The following is a 19,465-nucleotide window of genomic DNA, read 5'->3' as shown; positions in this document are numbered from 1 at the left end:
GCATTGAATTGTATACTTTTTTTTTTTTTCTTCTCGCGCCTTGCAGCTTGTGGGATCTTAGTTCCCCGACCAGGGACTGAACCCAGGACCGGGCCGTGAAAGCACCGAATCCTAACCACTGGACCGCCAGGGAATTCCCCAAGTTGGAGCCAATGTTAATACTATTATTAATAGCATTATTTTCAGTGACATTTCTACTTCCAATAAAAGTTTCTGACAGTGAAGCATATTATATACTATTACCAACAAATTTTATATTTTTTATTGAGAGATAATTCACATACCATAAGATTCACCCTTTTAAACAGTACAATTCACTGTTTTTTAGTATATTTGCAGTTGTGTAACCATCACCACTAATTCCACATCTTTATTACCTCAGTGGGTTTTCTGAATTGGCTGGTACGGTATAACTATTTAGAATGTAAGATAAATTCGAAATTTAGGAACTTATAAATTTAGAAGTTAAATTTGTTCAAATTTAGGAATTAAATGCCTCCACCCAAATACAATATATTGTACAGTTTCTACCATCACTTAACCAATGAATGCATTTATTGAAATGTAACTTACTATTTTAGGTTAACTGTTGTACCCCAAACTTGTGTAATAGAAAACATATATATATAAAAAATATATATGTTTTATATATGTAAACATATATATGTTTACAAAATGTTTATTTTATTGATAGTTGATTTACAATGTGTTAATTTCTGCTGTACAGCAAAGTGATTCAGTTATACATATATATACATTCTTTTTCATATTCCTTTATGGTTTACTACAGGATGTTGAATATAGTTCCCTGCGCTATACAGTAGGACCTTGTTGTTTATCCATCCTATATATAATTGTTTGCATCTGCTAATCCCAAACTCCCAATCCATCCCTCCCTGACTCCTCCTCCCCCTTGGCAACCAGAAGCCTGTTCTCTATGTCTGTGATTCTGTTTCGTAGATAAGTTCATTTGTCATATTTTAGATTCCGCATATGTGATATCATATGGTATTTGTCTTTCTCAGATAGAAAACATATATTAATTTTAATCTTGCTTAAGTATTCAATGACCACAGGTAACTGAAATACTTACTAATTTCTCCTTACATTTTTTTCTGGCTAGAAATGAAGACCTGTACATGATAGAAAATTTGTAAAGTGTAGAAATGCGAATGAAACTTACTGTAATTCTTTTTAACACGATGAAAAAGGGGTTAATAAAGTCTCAAAAATCTTTAAATTTTAAAATACCGATTTATTGGTAATGGTTCGAGTGAAAAAGTGGGTTTTCTCGGATTTGTTTTTTTCATACAGAATAGTTTGTTGTTATTATATGCACATTTTACTGAAAATCAGGAAGTCAAACAAGAAAGCAATAGCTCTTACCAGAAACAAAATTCCAAGTACATTAAAATAAGTCAGAGATTATAAATATCTTTAGTATATTCACTACTCTTTGCTTTTTTCACTGTTTTAAAAAGCAAATCCCCAAAGAATAATTTTACATTTGATTTTAGAGCAGGTGATTTTTAACTATATTTTCTTACATTTAAGATTTACAAAAAATATGTATGTACAGATTGTTTTATGTTCTTGGGATAAAAAAACATATTTGATGACTCCCAATTTCCACTGAATACTATCTGTACTCTCAAACATGACATTTGAAGACCTTCACTTTTCATTAGCTGCAGAAAAAGTACATTGAATATTTAGAAACAAGAAAGGGTAAAGAAAATAGAGATGGAAATTCGGATCGGCTTAAAAAAAAATTGGGGCGCTCTCAAGACACCTAACTTCTATCCAGTGCTAGCTCCATTAGCGCCACCATGGACCACCTCCCTGGCTCTAGAAAGCTCCCTCCGAGAGCAAGTTAGAGACTTTGCTTTTGCCCTCCCTGGGCCGCGGAACCTCCGCGTGAGGGCGCCCTCCCCACCGCCAGCTCGGTGCGCGGCCACTTTCCGGCCAAGGGCCCCGGCCGGACCCGGAGCTGATCTCGCCTTACTAAATTATAGAAATCGGTAAAGAACGACATTCCCAGTGTCTATCTTCACACCCCAGATAAGAATCCCGGGTTTCGGGAAATTCTTTCGGCCCGCCCCACGGGAAGCGGAAATGGCTGCACCCTCCCCAGCGCGCGCGTCGGTTGCATCGCCTGCCTAGCAAGGGGCCTTTTTTAGGGCTGCCCTCATCGTTGCCTGCACAAATATGCAACAGGTCTGTTGCGAATAGATCCTGAAACTGGCCTTGTGTTTTTTAGTCAGCCTGCCGGCAGGCACTGTACAAATCCATGGGGAGAAAAGTCCAAGCAGTGAGGCCTCCGCTGCACCGGCCATCCTCCTCTCCCAGGCCTGGGCCCTAGTCGGCCCTCCCGCCTCCGCTGCCCCGCCCTGCACCAGGGGGCTTGCGAACGGTCAGGCAGCCACCCGGACGGCTTCCTTCCTCTCCGGGCAAGATGGCGGGGGGCGAGGCTGGTGTGACTTTAGGGCAGCCGCACCTGTCTCGGCAAGATCTCAACACTTTGGTAAGTCATCGCTCTGGCAGGATGCTGAAGGAGCTCAGGAGTGGGGATGACCGGGCCTTCCGGGAGGCTTTGAGACGAGGCAGTGCCGGGCTGTCGGGAGCATGGGTTAGGAGGGAGACCCGGAGCCCGGCGCCCTAAGTCGTGCTCTCGCCGCCCCATGCTCCTCTGCTAGTATGCGAGCTGGGAATGAGGCTATGCGGTTGTGAGACCCCGAGCCTCCCGAATCATTCGGCTGGAAAGTCACAGTGTTAAGTGTCATTAAGGCTTTTTAGTTCGGAAGGTCTGGGAAGGGGGAGTATCTACACTGTCCTTAGTGCTAATGCTCTCAAGGTTGGGGGACCTCAAGCTTCCACATCCCCCATAGGCAGTGTGTAACGATGAAGGACTTTTAGGGCTTCCCAGTCATCAGAGTGCAAGGTTGCTTGTACAGAAAAAGCGCTTTAGAAGTAGAAGAGGGCTATTCAAATGGTAGAGAGCTGTAGGTAGCAAATGTAAAGTCAAAGTTGTGATTTGTTTTATGTACAGCGATTTAAAATAAAAATGTTCGATTGCAGGATGTTACCAAGTTGACGCCACTTTCACATGAAGTTATCAGCAGACAGGCCACAATTAATATAGGTAAGATAAGAGTAACTTGGAGACCTGACTTAATTGATCTCTGGCCACTAATTTTAATCTCTCCCTTTGTGTGATTACCTGAATTACATGAAGATGCAGATATTCAATAAATAGATGTTCAGCTCTTGCGAGCCAAGCACCTGCTAGATATTTTTGGGAAGCCCATGTTGCGCGTGCCTAGCTTACAGACTAGGTGAGAAGAAGCGATAAATACATAAGAAAAGTTTAATAGCATAAGGTGATTATAGTCATGTAGCATTTTAAAGAAAAGAGGGAAACGCGACTGTACTTGCCACACAGGGTTATTGCAAGGGCAGAGTTTGCGGAAGTTTTGTTTGATATATAAGCTATTATTAACTAGATAATTTTTTTTCTTAATTGGCACATAGAACTTTAGAGAAGAAGTTATGTTGACTGATTGTAAATTTGGGGTATTTGAGAGTCTGCACAAACAACACAGTAAAGCCTAGTTAAAAGTAAGGCTCTACTATGAGGCTGTTAAAAACTTATAAGATTAAAAAAAAAAAAACTTATAAGATATGTGCTACCCTTGACAGCATTACCGTAATGATACCTGAGTTGTTTTCTTTGTTTTCATGGATTCCTTTTTGTTGTGTGAGGGCTCCTCATACCTATTTACTTCACTCTGAAAATGCTGGAAAGTTTCTTGATATACAAGATTTCATGTACTTTTTACCAAGTGTTTATTTTAAATGAAGGCATTCTTTTCTGTGAGTAAAAACATAAGATGGATAGCTTTTATTATGCTGAGTATGGTTTAAAACAAGGTTGTCGGTTACATGGAAAGTTCTCCTCAGTCCTGTATCAGAGTAAGTTTTTTGTAATCAAGGATGTGTAGGAGGAGAAATTGAAGTCACTATTAGTTTTCCATTGATGTTTACAGTGAGTTATGGCTTTGGGTTTTCTACTCTAAAACTGAAAAATATGTTGTGTAACTGAATGCACATGAATTAATTTTTTGTACTTTGTCTATAGGTACAATTGGTCATGTAGCTCATGGGAAGTCTACGGTTGTAAAAGCTATTTCTGGAGTTCACACTGTCAGGTTCAAAAATGAACTAGAAAGAAATATTACAATCAAACTTGGCTATGCTAATGCTAAGGTGAGCTGTGTACAGTGAAATTAGAAACTAACTTTAATTGTTGAATGTGCAGATAACAAATCCAAGTTTTTTTTTCATTGGAACTTTTAGATTTATAAACTTGACGACCCAAGTTGTCCTCGGCCAGAATGTTATAGATCCTGTGGAAGTAGTACACCCGATGAGTTTCCTACAGATATTCCAGGGACCAAAGGGAACTTCAAATTAGTCAGGTGACCTCTTTTCTGCTAAAAACACTTTACACTTCATATTTTGTTGTTGTGTGATTTGTGCTTTTTGAAATATTTAACTGAGACTTTAAACAGTGAACCTAATTGTTGAATGGCTTTATTTTTGCATTATTTTGTTTTTCTTGTCCATAATGACAATAATTTGAAAAGTCACGTATTTAAACCTACATTAAGAGATGTACATGTAGGTTCTCCAAAGGAAAAGTATCACATAAGCAGAATGAAATGGAGGGAAACATGGCTCATTGGATTTAAGGGATTCTTTTTGCCAGGCCTCATAAATTTCTCTTAAACAGTGTTGTTTCTGTTTCTTAGAGGAGAACAAAGCCATTCTTAATCACGTTTTTTAAATACACGGGCTTGTTACCCATCTGTTTTCTGAATATGATTGTGTATACTTACTCTTTATTAGAGGATACTGTCATCCACCCAGCGATGTTTATGGGGGTTGGGGATATTCCATAAAGAAATTGTAGATTGGGGCCGAGCTGGGACTAGGGAGAGGCAAATGAAGCCCAAAGTTTAAGGGGAGGGAGAAGCTTTAAAAAGAAAAGAAAAGAAAAGAAAAAGAGCCTCGGTAATCAAGATAAATAGTATTATTTATTTATTTATTTTTAAATTAAAAAAAATTTTTTTTTGGCCCCACTGTGCAGCTTGTGGGATCTTAGTTCCTTGACAGCTCAAACTACTAGTGTTTTCCTTTTCATTATCACTTGGGGTTTTTTGGTTGATTTGCTTTTGGCGTGGCATTGTTGCTGATCCTGTTTTCATTTAAATTTTTGATATTTTGTTCATCATGGATTTTTTGCATGAACTTTGATTTTTTTAAATATTAAGTTTAAATATTGTTTGTTTTGATTACTGCGTTTTTTTGGGCACCCCCTTAAATTTTGCACCTAGGGCGAGTGGCTCACTTGCCTCACCCTACTTGTGGCCCTTATCAGATATCAGCAAACTTTTCCTGCAAAGGGCCCAATAGTAAATATTTTCAGCTTTGCAGACCATAGATTCTCTTTGCAACTACTCATTTCTGCTATTGTGTTGTGAAAGCAGACATGATGTGCATGAGTGGTTATGGCAGTGGGCCAGTCTGCTGCCCCTATTTTAGATCGTGAGTGTGAGCATACAATTATTAAAAATAATGATTCCGAATGAGTAGCATAATTTTGTTTAAATGGTGCTGCCATCTGCACTTCAGATGGGCAATTCCAGCTTTTCAAGATGCTAGAGAAGTTTTTGGCAAATTTTTTCAGATGGCACTGCCCATTCTGTTAACACTGGTTTAGCTTTCAAATCAGTGACATTCCCAGTATATACTTTATACCATATTCACTTTAATTGGATTTGGGAGTTTTTGTATCCAGTTATTTCTACACATAGCTAATTTCATTTGCTTTGTAATGATCTGCAGTGATTTTACTCTCATCCAGTAGGTAATTTTTGTTGTTGTTCTTTTCATATTTTTTTCCCTCCAGTTTTATTGAGATATAATTGACATACAGAACTGTATAAGCTTAAGGTGTACAGCATAATGATTTGACTTACATACGTCATGAAATGATGATCACAATAAGTTTAGTGAACATCCATCATCATATAAACTTAAATGAGTAGAAAAAAAATTTTTTCCTTATGATGAGAACTCTTAAGATTTATTCTGTTAACAACTTTCATGTATAACAAACAGTGGTGTTAACTATATCATATTGTATGTCATATTTCTAGTACTTATTTATCTTATAACTGAAAGTGTGTACCTTTTGACTGCTTTCATTCGATTCCCCCTTCCTCCATCCCCCACCTCTGGTAACCACAGATCTGATAATCACAAATCTGATCTCTTTTTCTATGAGTTTTTTTGTTTGTTTGTTTTTGAAGTATAATTGAGCCAGTAGGTAATCTTATTTCTGAGGTCTAGAAACACCAAGTCCTGTAACCACTTGACTTTACAGAAATAAAAATTATTTCCATATTCTTATTTCATATTTATATGTAATATTCATATTCTATATATAAAGGGATTTAACTTTAGGAAATCTGTAACTTGAATGTTGAAGTATTGATTGATCTTAGGACTGATTGCTGTTTTTTAATTGTTAGACATGTTTCCTTTGTTGACTGTCCTGGCCACGATATTTTGATGGCTACTATGCTGAATGGTGCCGCAGTGATGGATGCAGCTCTTCTGTTGATAGGTAAATACGTCAGAACTGGTTTGGACAAATCATTGTGGGGTAAATCCAAGATGGACTATTTAAAGGGAAACTAAGGCCTTTAAGGGCCACATCCAGTACCTAAAGGTGACGGAAATGGGAACTAACATGTCAACCAGGATGATATCCTTGTCTACCAGCTATCACAAAATACTAAAGATAGACCTAGGGCAGATGTCTTGTGAGAATTCTTTTGGTAGTATATATTTGAAAAAATCAATAGTGCATTTTCTCCCCTTAGATCACATGAAATGATTTATTAGTTTTATATTTACATGTAAAAGTGCATGTATTTTTTTGTGTGCATCTTTGAGTTGTCTACTGCGACACTGGTGTATAATGGTTTTATTTAGATGCAAATGTCATTCATAATAAGTGCTGAAGTCTAGATGAATTGGGGTTTTCAAGGCTGGTGTTGTGCCACCTTCCTTATGTGAGAAGAGATTTTGTTGCTATGGGATATAATTTTTAAAAGTATGCCGAGTGGATATAGTACAGGACACCTGAACATCATCACTTAGGATGGTCATTAAGATGCCCAAAAAACATACCTATTTCTTTATAATACCAGTGGTTGTTTTTAGTGTTCTTCCCTCGGTTTGTTAGGGAGTAGCCTCTGATAGTAGCTGAAATTCATGGACTGTGTTAAGTGTCTTCCCTTAATTACTCTCTGCCTCTCAGGAGCTTGACTGGGCCAGAACGTCTCTAAGACTAGACAGAGCCAGAGGGCTCTTCCTTATGCCTGAGCAAAAGCTAAGGGCAGACCCTGAGATGTCAAACTTGTTGAGTCCAAGCTTTTGGCTTAGGACCAGGGAAGAGAGCCAAATGATCAGGAGGCTCCAGTGAATCCAGACACAGTGGATGAAGCAGGGGCAAAGGTGGATGCTCGGCAACGATCCAGGACTTTTGCCTTGAGTAGGGCTAGGGCATTCAAGCATTTCCTTTTTTAGATGTCAGCTAGTGTTTTTTTGGTAGTACAATACACATAACACAAAATTTAGCATTTTAGCCATTTAAAGTATACAATTCAGTGATATTAAGTACATTCACAGTGTTCTACAAGTGTCAGCACTGTCTAGTTCTGGAACATTTTCATCACCCCAAAAGGAAACCCGGTGCCCATTAAGCAATCACTCTGATCCCCCTTTCCCTCAGTCCCTGGCAACCACTAACCTGCCTTCTGTCTCTTATGGATTTGCCTATTCTGACAGATATTTCTAGCTAATTCTCATGCATCTTTTTTATTCTTTATCATTTAGCTGGTAATGAGTCTTGTCCTCAGCCCCAGACTTCTGAACACCTGGCTGCTATAGAAATCATGAAACTGAAGCATATTTTGATTCTACAAAATAAAATTGATTTGGTAAAAGAAAGCCAGGCTAAAGAACAGTATGAACAGATCCTTGCATTTGTACAAGGTAAGAAGCCATAATATCTAATAAAAATCCTCCTCAGTGATAGTAAAATAAACAAAAGCATTTAAAAAAAAAAAACCTTAAGTCTTCGGAATTCCCTGGTGGTCCAGTGGTTAGGATTCTGCACTTTCACTGCCGAGGGAGTGGGTTCAATCCCTGGTCGGGGAACTAAGATCCCACAAGCCACGCGACATGGCCAAAATAATTAATTAATTAATTAATTAAAAAATCCATTAAAAAAAACTTCAGTCTTACACTGTTCTTACTGAGTAGCTACTTTTAGAATTGAAACTGACAATGATTTATTTTATCTTTTAGTGTTCCTTTCCTCTAACAGCAGTGTTTTTCATTTCAGGGAAGACATCTTATTATTGACATTTGATCCTCTCTTAGCCTTGTTTTTCTTGCTAGAAAGGTTGATTTCCTATGCACCCAGTTCTCTCATAACAAAAAAGAATAAGTCATTTTGATTAAAACCTCATTGTGTTTGGTCCGTTTCTTTCACCAGCCTGTTTGACAATTAATAAGGAGCAAATACTATATATGCCATCAGTCTTTGATTAGCAGAGTCTATAATTTTATCTTGACATTTATTGGGAAGTTAATTACATGTTATCAGAAATCTTTCAACTAGTAAAGTGCTCTTTCCCAGGAGTGTTAGTATTTTCTTCTTTTGAGCAGTTTTATCATTTTGGTGTATTAAATATATCTATTAATATATTTTGACCTTTTTTTCCCTTAAATGCAATAGTATTCATTTTCAGGAGCAAAAACAAACATAGAATACTGACACTTTTCTAAAAAGAATTATCATTTTCTACCTGTTGCTGGTATTTGGGGATGTTTAGGCATCTATTTTAGTAATCTTAACTGTTTCCTATAATATGTAAAGAACAAGTTCTGTAAAACTGAAGAATTTTGATCTTTCTGAATTTTGTCTTATAGGTACAGTAGCAGAAGGAGCTCCTATTATTCCAATTTCTGCTCAGCTAAAATACAATATTGAAGTTGTCTGTGAGTACATAGTAAAGAAAATTCCAGTACCCCCAAGAGACTTTACTTCAGAACCCCGACTTATTGGTAAGTGATAGGATTTTGTCTGATCTTTTCCACATTGGTGATTCCTCTTTAAGGGAATCAGCAATGGTTTCTGCAGGGGTGATAATAAATTACAATCTCCATAAAATTTTTTTTGAACTCAGTAATTCTGAGATTGTATTAGCAGTACTAGATTGCATTACTGATGAGAGAAAGTTTCGAATACAGAAGGAACTTTTAGTGTTTTTGTGCTTGGTATGTGATATGTGATTGAGGTGGAGTAATGCATTATTCTGTATGGAATTATGTTTTAGTCAGGAGCAGGATATTAGAATTTCCATACAAATTATTTCATTGTACCATTAATGAAGATTTTCATCTCTTTCAACTTATTTAAGTGCATAGTACCAATATTGGTATAATTTGATCATCTAAACTTGTGATTTCTACATAGATATAGGAGCCTTTTCAAAACAGACATTTGAACCCCTTCCTTCATCCAGGCCCCCCCTCTGTGTGTTGTGGGAAGGGTTCTCTTGGGTGATTGTGATGTGTACCCCTTGTTTTAATGATCACTGCTCTCAGGACCGAAGTCCAGGTCACATAGTTCTAGGGTTGTGGGGTTTTTTGTTTTTTGTTTTTAATTAATTAATTAATTAATCTTTTGGCTGTGTTGGGTCTTTGTTGCTGTGTGTGGGCTTTCTCTAGTTGCGGCGAGCCGGGGCTACTCTTTGTTGTGGTGCACAGGCTTCTCATTGCGGAGCATGGGCTCTAGGCGCGCCGGCTCAGTAGTTGTGGCTCGTGGGCTCAGTAGTTGTGGCTCGTGGGCTCTAGAGTGCAGGCTCAGTAGTTGTGACGCACGGGCTTAGTTGCTCTGTGGCATGTGGGATCTTCCCGGACCAGGGATTGAACCCTTGTCCCCTGCATTGGCAGGTGGATTCTTAACCACTGCGCCACCAGGGAAGTCCAATCCTAGGGTTGTTTTGAAGTTTTAAAACTACATTTTTAATGCAGAAATCATATAATATAGAGGTATATGAAGAAAAAGGTCTACAGTCTCCCTGCCTCGCCCCTTAGCCCTGAAGTAACCAAAGTTAACAGTTGGTGTGTACTATACCTGCACCTTTCTTTTTGTTCATATCATCATGTATAAACATATACACATTTCTTGTTTTAGTTTTTGTTTGTGGAAGTGGGATCATACTATGCATAACTAGTTTTTTCTTTTTTCCTTAACAATATATGAAGGTTATCCTTCCACATCATTACATGTGCTCTAATGTTCTTTTTTAATAGCTGCGTGATACTCCATACTATGGGTATACCATAATATGCGTCCTATCAATGAACTTTTAAGTTATTCCCACTTTTTCCATCGTAATTAAGGTTGCAGTATACTTAGTTGGAATAATATTAGATTTTGTCACAAAGTCCCCCTTGTATAAATCTTATGTGTCTACTATTTTAGAGAAGTTAACTTAATCAAATTTTTCTGAAGTTAATGTGAATAGAATTGGCTTTAATTTGTTTTGTTTTTTTTTAGTTATTAGATCCTTTGATGTCAACAAACCTGGCTGTGAAGTTGATGACCTTAAGGGGGGTGTAGCTGGTGGTAGTATTCTAAAAGGAGTATTAAAGGTAAACTAGGTTTTGGTTGTTGTGTTTTTATTTTGTTTGTTTTTCTCTTGTCTTAATTAGGAAAATAGCATGAACACTCCAAATTGAAAAATAATTGTTTTCTTCATGGTGTCTAGTACTTGATATAGACTTCTTTGTTTACTAGTATATCTTTTGAGTGTGTTTGACCTCTAACTTTATAGGTTTCTATGAATATGGAGCACATTTTATATGGTGATAGGCCTGTGTGGTAGGTAGTTTGAAACATTTGGATGGTTCTGGTTTTGAAGATCTCTCCCATATCTTTTTTTTTTAAAATAGTGATATTTGAAATAGAGAAAGGATTGCTTTTCAGTTTTGTGGTCTTCCTGTTAGGACTTTTTGTATGTAATGGAAATCGTGTTGTCCCACAAATTCTAATCACTAATTTATATTTTTACAGGTGGGCCAGGAGATAGAAGTCAGACCTGGTATTGTTTCCAAAGACAGTGAAGGAAAGCTCATGTGTAAACCCATCTTTTCCAAAATTGTATCACTTTTCGCAGAGCATAATGATCTTCAGTATGCTGCTCCAGGAGGTCTTATTGGTAAAGATTTTTCTCTCATCCCTACGTTTTTAATTTGTGGATATTCATGGTACTTTTCATGAGAAACATATTACTCATACAGATATAGATTTTTAATTTGATGTTTAATAATTGAATGGGGTAGAGGAACATATGTGGTTAAGCTGTTGATTTTAGGTCATAAGATGGTTTCATGTGTTTGTAAAAATTAATTTTAAACATAAAAGAGAATTTTGGTTTAGTTTTGTCTTTTCGTTTTTTTTTTTCCGTACACGGGCTTCTCACTCTTGTGGCCTCTCCCGTTGTGGAGCACAGGCTCCGGACGCGCAGGCTCAGCGGCCATGGCTCACGGGCCCAGCCGCTCCGCAGCATGTGGGATCTTCCCGGACCAGGGCATGAACCCGTGTCCCCCACATCGGCAGGCGGACTCTCAACCACTGCGCCACCAGGGAAGCCCTTGGTTTAGTTTTCAAAGTAGCTCCTTTTTAGCAGTAACAAAGTAAGTTTTATGTCCTATCATTTAAAATACCTAACTATACTTTTCTTTTTAGCCTACATGGTTTTGGGAGTAGAGTGGTGGTGGTTTTTTGTTTTTGTTTTTTTTAATGTATGTTTTGCAAATGGAGAGTTACCCACAAGTGTCAGCTGGATCATGTCAGATCATAGTTACACTGAGGTGGGAATTAAAGAAGATAACTTCCATTATGTTGGAATTACTGAGATAATTTATGGATCTTCTCATCTCATACAATAGTGTATTACCAGATACCCAGAAAAAGGCAAGATACAGTGAGAATTAGAGGTATTATAACTTTTAGATTAAAGAAGAAAACATTTGGTGAAGGAGTTTGTCTTTTTGTTCTCCGGTGTTTGGCTATATAATTCATTTTTCTCTTGTATCTTGTAATTAGGAGTTTACCATGTATAATTTTATCCTTATTGTTTGTTTTGTAAACAAGGAAACTCTGGAGACTTCTAAAATTTAACTTACGGAACTTTTCAAACATAAAAGTAGAGAGAATAGTGTAACGTAGTGTAATGTGTGGTCATGTAGCCACCACCCAGGTTCAACAGTTAATACTTTACCACTCTTTTTTTTTTTTACTTTGGCCACGCTACGCGGTTTGTGGGATATTAGTTCCCTGGAACCTGGGCCCATGGCAGTGAGAGCACCAACTCCTAAGCACTGGACCGCCAGGAATTCCCAATACTTTACTCTTCTTTTTTTTTTTTTAGCGGTACGCGGGCCTCTCACTGCTGTGGCCTCTCCTGCTGCAGAGCATAGGCTCGGACGTGCAGGTTCAGCGGCCATGGCTCACGGGCCCAGCCGCTCCGCGGCTTGTGGGATCCTCCCGGACCAGGGCACGAACCCATGTCCCCTGCATTGGCAGGCGGACTCTCAACCACTGCGCCACCAGGGAAGCCCTACTTTACTATTCTTGCCTCATCTTTGTATCTTCTTCCCTCTTCTCCTTGAAAGACATACAGATAAAATATTTTGAAGTGGATCCCAGGAATCATATAAAGTCTTTAAGCTGTCTTTTTGATCAGCCTTCCAGGGGAGAAATGGCAGGCAAATATCCTGAAAACTACTCATTATGAATTTCGTATCTTTTCAACCTTCATTAAGGATATTCAGGCTCCTTTTTGAGTTAGGCTCTTAGCTCTGTTTGTCCTTTGCTTAGAATTTAAATCAAGAGAATCTTTCTGTTCTCAAATGCCCAACTAACCCATGAGTTTACAGTTCTGTTTCTTCAGATAAAACAGGTATTTTGTCACATCTATGTAGCTAATACATGAGTATGAAAATATAAGTGTGTATTAAAATGTATAGGTATATGCTGTACTTGTTTGACTAAGTCTTTTGGGTAAACAGCTTTATAGGAAATAAAATGTTGAACAATAAAATGTATATCTTATTTTGTATTAGGAGTTGGAACGAAAATTGACCCCACTTTGTGCCGGGCTGACAGAATGGTGGGGCAGGTACTTGGTGCAGTTGGAGCTTTACCTGAGATCTTCACAGAACTGGAAATTTCCTATTTCCTGCTTAGACGGCTTCTAGGTGTACGCACTGAAGGAGACAAGAAAGCAGCAAAAGTAAGTGCTTTCTGTAATTCCTGTTCCAAAAAAAGTGACAGTGAAGTTAAGACCAGTTTTGAGGTTCATTTCTTTTCATTTAACATGGGATTAAGAAAAAGGAAGAGGTAGATAAATTTGACTTCCTGAAAATTGAGAACTTCTGTATGGCAGTCAGTTCAAAGTAAAACAAAACAGGAAACAGTATGTCATGTATGACAGTGACATGATAATTCCTATTATCCATGTGATTTTTTTAAAAAGTCTTGCTGAGATCAGGTTGGCAGAGATGGAAAATTGCTGACATCTTTTGTTGGCAAGGTGGTAGGAAAATAAGCAGTTATTTGGAAAGCATTTTCTTGATTTTGGGGTTTATTTCCCCCCCCCTTGATTTCCCTAGGTGCAAAAGCTGTCTAAGAATGAAGTGCTTATGGTGAACATAGGATCCCTGTCGACAGGAGGAAGAGTTAGTGCAGTCAAGGCTGATTTGGGCAAAATTGTTTTGACTAATCCTGTGTGCACAGAAGTGGGAGAAAAAATTGCACTTAGCCGAAGAGTTGAGAAACACTGGCGGTAAGTTTATTAGCCTTTGTCAGTGTCTAATAAAAAAGACAGAATCAGTTTTCTTAACACATGCACAAACACACTTTACCTTGAACGCAACAGTTACTATACTGTGGTTTCAAGTCTCAACTGTTTATTCGATTGACTTAGAAATCTGTATTTCTAGGCGTGATTTGTGATAGACACAACCTATGCGAAAACCAGTGAACTTAGGTTTAATATCTCCCTTATCTTTTTCTGAACCATTTGAGGAATAGGTTGCCCCTTGATGTCTTAATACTTTGGTGTATGTTTCCTAAAAACAAGGATATTCTTTTATGTAACCACTTAACAAGTTTAATATTGTTAAAATACTGAAATCTACAGTCTTTTCCAGTTTTATCACTTCTTCCAGTAATGTCCTCTGTGTCCCCCGTCTGGGATCATGCATTGCATTTAGTTTTCATGTCTCTTGATCTCTAATCTGGAACTTCCTCAGCCTTTCTTTGTCTTGTCATTGGCAATTTTGAAGAATACAAGCTAGTTCCTTTCTAGACTGCTCCTCAGTTTGGGTTTACTTGGTATTTCCTAAGATTAGGTTTAGGTTACGTATTCTTGGTTGGAATACTTTCGTGTAGGTGGTGATTCTCTCCTTAGGGAGTCACAGCCAGAGACACATGATATCTGATTCCTCCTTGTTGAGGTTAATTTTGATCATGCAGTCAAGGTGTTAGCCAGTTTCTCCACTATATGGTTACTCTTTTTTACCCTTGCAAATAAGCGTTCTGTGGGGCGACTCTATGCAAATAGCCTGCTCCTCATCAAATCCCACCCCGCTGGATTTAGCATCCACTGATGATTTTTGTCTGAACTGAGCTTGATTATAGTGTTTACAAAGTGGTGATCCCCATCCCCCAGCTCCACCACTCCTCATTTATCATTTGTCATTCTTTCTGCCCCATTATTTACTTATCTAGTTATAATACGCACTCATGGCATCCTATTTTATTCAGTAGGTTATGTTTCATTACTGTTCTTATTTATTTATTTATTTTGAATTTTTGAATTTTATTTATTTTTTATACAGCAGGTTCTTATTAGTTGTTCATTTTATACATATTAGTGTATATATGTCAATCCCAATCTCCCAATTCATCCCACCACCACCTCCCCACCCTGCCAAGTTTGTTCTCTCCATCTCTGTCTCTATTTCTGCCTTGCAAACTGGTTCATCTGTACCATTTTTCTAGGTTCCACGAATATGCGTTAATGCACGTATTTGTTTTTCTCTTTCTGACTTACTTCACTCTGTATGACAGTCTCCAGATCCATCCATGTCTCTACAAATGACCCAATTTCGTTCCTTTTTATGGCTGAGTAATATTCCATTGTATATATGTACCACATCTTTATCCATTCGTCTGTCAGTGGGCACTTAGGTTGCTTCCATGTCCTGGCTATTGTAAACAGTGATGCAATGAACATTGTGGTACATGACTCTTAGAACTATGGTTTTCTCAGGTATATGCCCAGTAGTGGGATTGCTGGGTCGTATGGTAGTTCTATTTTTAGTTTTTTAAGGAACCTCCATACTGTTCTCCATAGTGGCTGTATCAATTTACATTCCCACCAACAGTGCAAGAGGGTTCCCTTTTCTCCACACCCTCTCCAGCATTTGTTGTTCGTAGATTTTCTGATGATGCCCATTCTAACTGGTGTGAGGTGATAACCTGTTTTTATTTATTTTGATACCCAAATTGTCGAGGATTTGTCCAGTAGAGACCCTTTAGGTGACTCCTATGTCCTTTTGACATTTTCCCTCTTTTTTTTTAACCTATTATTTTATTAAGGAATCCATTTCTATGACTGTCATGAAACCCAGGCTTGGTTAGCAGTGTTGCATTCTGCAGGTAGCTGCATCCCGCTCTGGACTTTCTGGTAATAGCCACTGTCTTCTCTACCTCAACTGAAAACCCAGAATCAGTCCCTGCCCTCCTACCTTGGGAAGATGCCAAAGCCAACTACATAAGAGGCTTTTTCAGAGAAGATGACTTTTCTTAGAAGACAAACCCTCTGCTTTGTTTTACGAAGCAGATAGCAACCCCATGGACAGGTTGGGACTTGCACAAGCCTCAGTATTTCCCCATTGGGTTTGTTTTTGTTTTTGTTTTTTTTGACAGTTCCTTACTTTGTGGCACAAGATGTTCTGGAATCATCTTGTACCTCTCCCCTGCTCCAGTTTAGAATTGGTCATTTCTCCTGAGGGGGCCCTGGTTCCTCTTAGTGGAAAATGGTATTAGAAATGCAGATACGGGTGCTAGGTGTGCTTGCTGCTCCTAAGGTGCTGTTGCTTCGGGACGCTTCGAGTGGATAGAGCTAGGAAACATGCACATATTGTTGACTCCTGTCTCTTTTCTCTTTTCCTGGTTAGTTACTGAATCTACTGTTTCCTTTCTATTCTGTGTGACCTCATTATAGCCCATACCACCATCATTTCACACATAAAAGTTATTGCAAAAAATTCCGAATTTGCCTCTTCCACTGCTACTTAAGTACTCAGTCAAAATTAATCTTCGTAAAACATTTTTTCATGCTGTACTCAGTAATTTTTAGTAGCTTCCCACTACTTTCTGATATTCAGGACCTTTCTGGAAGCCTGCTTGAACGAATTTTAAGTTTCTCCTGCTTTGTCTCATATAAACCCTCTAAATTAGACTGTTCTGTGTCCTGATTGTCCCCATAATTACTCAAATCACCCTTGGCTTTGTTTTTTTCTCATTACCTACCTCCCTTATTAAGGCTTCCCTGGTACAGTGCCTCAGGATGGTCTCTCACCATTTACTGTTCAGAAGATATGAATTATTACTCTCTAATTTAAACAGAGTTAAACTTTTTGTTCTCTTTTAAGTAAATCATTTCTGCTTTGTGGTGATTTATGCCTGCTTGATTTTACTCTCTTGTGTGATTATACTATTTGCTGTTATAGACATACTGATTTACAGTGTATTTTAAAAGAAAGGAATGATCTTTTTGTGTCTGTTGTTTTTTATATTTATTTATTTATTTGGCTGCGCCAGGTCTTAGTTGTGGCACACAGGATCTTCGTTGCTGCGTGCGGGAGCTTTAGCTGTGGCACGTGAACTCTTAGCTGCGGCATGTGGGATCTAGTTCCCTGACCAGGGATCGCACCTGGTCCCCCTGCATTGGGAGCACAGAGTCTTAGCCACTGGACCACCAGTGAGGTCCCTGTCTACTAATATTGTAAGAGGATTCTACCCAAATGAAATTTTATACGTTGCTTAAAAATTAGCAAGTATGTTAAAAGAAATGGAAGCATCTGAATGATCCTTATATTCTTTAGATTTGTTGTTTTTAACCCATGATTAGGTAAGTTCTGTTCTAGAAGCTACAGTTGAGGTAGCAGTCTGGTCTGACCAGTGACTAGAGCAGACATTGAAAGAGAGAAGGAGCAGAAATCCCTCTGCTCTTGAGAGTAATTTGTTTATAGATTATCTAGTCCTCTAGGTCTTCTCTTAATTTCCTTTACCAGCTAAAGTCATGATAAAGCAAGTCATGGTGATCTGTTGAAGTGCTGTGAATGGTTAAAAAGAAAACAGAACAAAACATAAAAACATTTTTCAAAGAGGAAAAGAGAATGAAATTAAAAAAAAAAATCAGGTGGAGGTGGTTTGTGTATGAGCATGGTTCCTTGGGCGGACTGGAAGTTGCTTCATCTGTGGTTCGGAGGGGCAGGTATATTTTGATAAGAGTGAAGATGAGCATATTTATAATAGCACCTTTTTGTTTGCTTTTCCTATCATTCCTTCTGGCTAGAGCCCATCTCTCTGGGTCTAAGAAGATAATGTGAGCTTTCTTTCTGGAGGAGCAGGTTTTGTAAACAAATTTAGACTTAGCAGATAGGCAAGTAAAACTAGTTATGTCATGTGATTATGTGGTAATGATAATGAAATGGATATAAAATTCATGATTTCTTTTATTTTCATTTTGCAGTTTAATTGGTTGGGGTCAAATAAGAAGAGGAGTGACAATCAAGCCAACAGTAGATGATGACTGAAGAATTAAATAACAGATTTGGATGAAGTCGGAATTTCTCTTAACAACCTAGGGGTATATTTTCAAAGCAATAGTGAGGAATTAATTTCACAGCTCATTACCTTAGGAGTAGCTATAAGGTTATTCTCATTTTTTGGTGATGAAAATTTAACCTCTAGTACTAAAATAGGGTCTACAATAAATGTAAAAATTGGCATAATGTTGGATTGAATCTACATTTTACCAGAAATTAATCATTCCCAAATAACATCTAATTTATACATCAGTGCAGGTTTGAAAGGAAACTGCTACAACCAAGGCTGTAGCACACATACCACTGAATCTGTTTGAAATAAAATTCTTCTTCTTATTTTTCATGATTCGTCTTTGAGTAGCTCCAGGCTTGAAGGATTATTGTTATCAGTAAAAACTTGAAGACAAATTCTTGAAGACCAACTTCCCTTTACCCCATATTTTATGTTGCTTTTATCTTTTTGAGTGACAAATTAATAGGTTCAAATAAAATTGTCCTTTCAGGCATGAGGGCTTGTTCCCATGGACATTCCTTTCTCTCCCCCTTTTCTGGACTAGAACACAGGAAGCTAGAGCCCGAAGTTCTCATCCTTTCCCTGTGATGCCCTGCGATTGTTTCTGCATTGCTTTATGCCCGAAGCCCTACAGCATTCCCCCACTGGAAAGTACTGTTAACACCAGATGATTTTAGTTAAGTAACAAAGATCTTTTCCAGTCCTTATTTTATGTTTTTTCTTAACTGCTTAATTGATAAGGTTATGATGTAGATTCAAATATTAGTAATCTTTGGAACTTTCAGGAGGCAAAAAATGTTATACAGCAAAGGGTGAGCCCTTTCGCTTTTAACTTATTCTCCATGTTCCTGCACTTTTCCTGTGTTATGCATTTTAATTTTTGTTTATTTTTGTTAAATAAAATTCCGTTAAAGCAGTGGTTCTTAACTCTGGCTGACATTAGAATTGTTGGGGAAGCTTAAAAAACGATAGATGCTCCACAGAGATTCTGATTTTAATTGGCTTTGGGTGGAACCCAGGCATTAATTTTTAAAGCTCCCCTGTGTTGAGTAACAAATTTAGAGAGTTGAGAAGTAGGAGTATCAAATAACAGAATATTACTAAGGTTTGGTAGTCTGATAATACTCTCGTTTGCTTTTCTTAAATTTTCATTTAATGTGGGACTTGATGCCACAGTTGTAACCTTGTGCTCTTTTGGGCATTGGACATGCTGCCTTGTAGAAGTTTAAAAGCTGTGGCTCTGGTTGTTACGTAAGTTTATAAGTTTTGGGGAAACATATTAATGTTACGTACTTCCTTGACTTTGAAGTGTTGTGTTATAGCATGGAGAACACACTTAAATGAAACAAGGTTTTAATCCAAACATTAATTTCATGTCTAACATGTCCCCATGTGTTT

At 37.9% G+C, this 19,465-nt stretch overlaps 1 protein-coding gene across 2 annotated transcripts; it reads left to right on the top strand.

Annotated features, from left to right (window-relative positions):
- The first annotated feature begins 2,335 nt into the window (after window positions 1-2,335).
- Window positions 2,336-18,983, top strand: EIF2S3 (eukaryotic translation initiation factor 2 subunit gamma). 2 transcript variants are annotated; one of them, XR_016391388.1, is made up of 13 exons: window positions 2,336-2,524; window positions 3,079-3,142; window positions 4,139-4,266; window positions 4,357-4,478; window positions 6,597-6,691; window positions 7,969-8,127; window positions 9,070-9,204; window positions 10,706-10,800; window positions 11,222-11,366; window positions 13,276-13,445; window positions 13,825-13,997; window positions 17,045-17,228; window positions 17,979-18,983. XR_016391388.1 is itself a non-coding variant. In XM_022560436.3 (12 exons), exons 1-12 carry the CDS (start codon window positions 2,456-2,458, stop codon window positions 18,040-18,042), a joined length of 1,419 nt encoding a protein of 472 aa, XP_022416144.1. In that variant the 5' UTR covers window positions 2,348-2,455; the 3' UTR covers window positions 18,043-18,983. The 2 variants fall into 2 exon arrangements, 1 of the variants encoding a protein (XP_022416144.1); XM_022560436.3 differs by lacking the exon at window positions 17,045-17,228 and having other exon boundaries at window positions 2,348-2,524.
- Window positions 18,984-19,465: the final 482 nt, after the last annotated feature.

Source organism: Delphinapterus leucas, chromosome X (assembly GCF_059928025.1).
Source record: "Delphinapterus leucas isolate spDelLeu-1000000601 "Yukka" chromosome X, BTC_Dleu_Yukka2, whole genome shotgun sequence".
In the NCBI taxonomy this organism is placed as follows: Eukaryota; Metazoa; Chordata; class Mammalia; order Artiodactyla; family Monodontidae; genus Delphinapterus; species Delphinapterus leucas.
Note: the sequence above shows the minus strand (reverse complement) of the source record. Positions and strands in the feature narration are given on the sequence as shown.

Bases quoted from the DNA above. Each gene is read 5' to 3' on its own strand.
- EIF2S3 (XM_022560436.3), top strand. From the start codon at position 2,456: ATGGCGGGGGGCGAGGCTGGTGTGACTTTAGGGCAGCCGCACCTGTCT. The intron at 3,143-4,138 runs GTAAGATAAGAG...CTTTGTCTATAG, and splicing joins ACAGGCCACAATTAATATAG to GTACAATTGGTCATGTAGCT. The intron at 9,205-10,705 runs GTAAGTGATAGG...GTTTTTTTTTAG, and splicing joins TTCAGAACCCCGACTTATTG to TTATTAGATCCTTTGATGTC.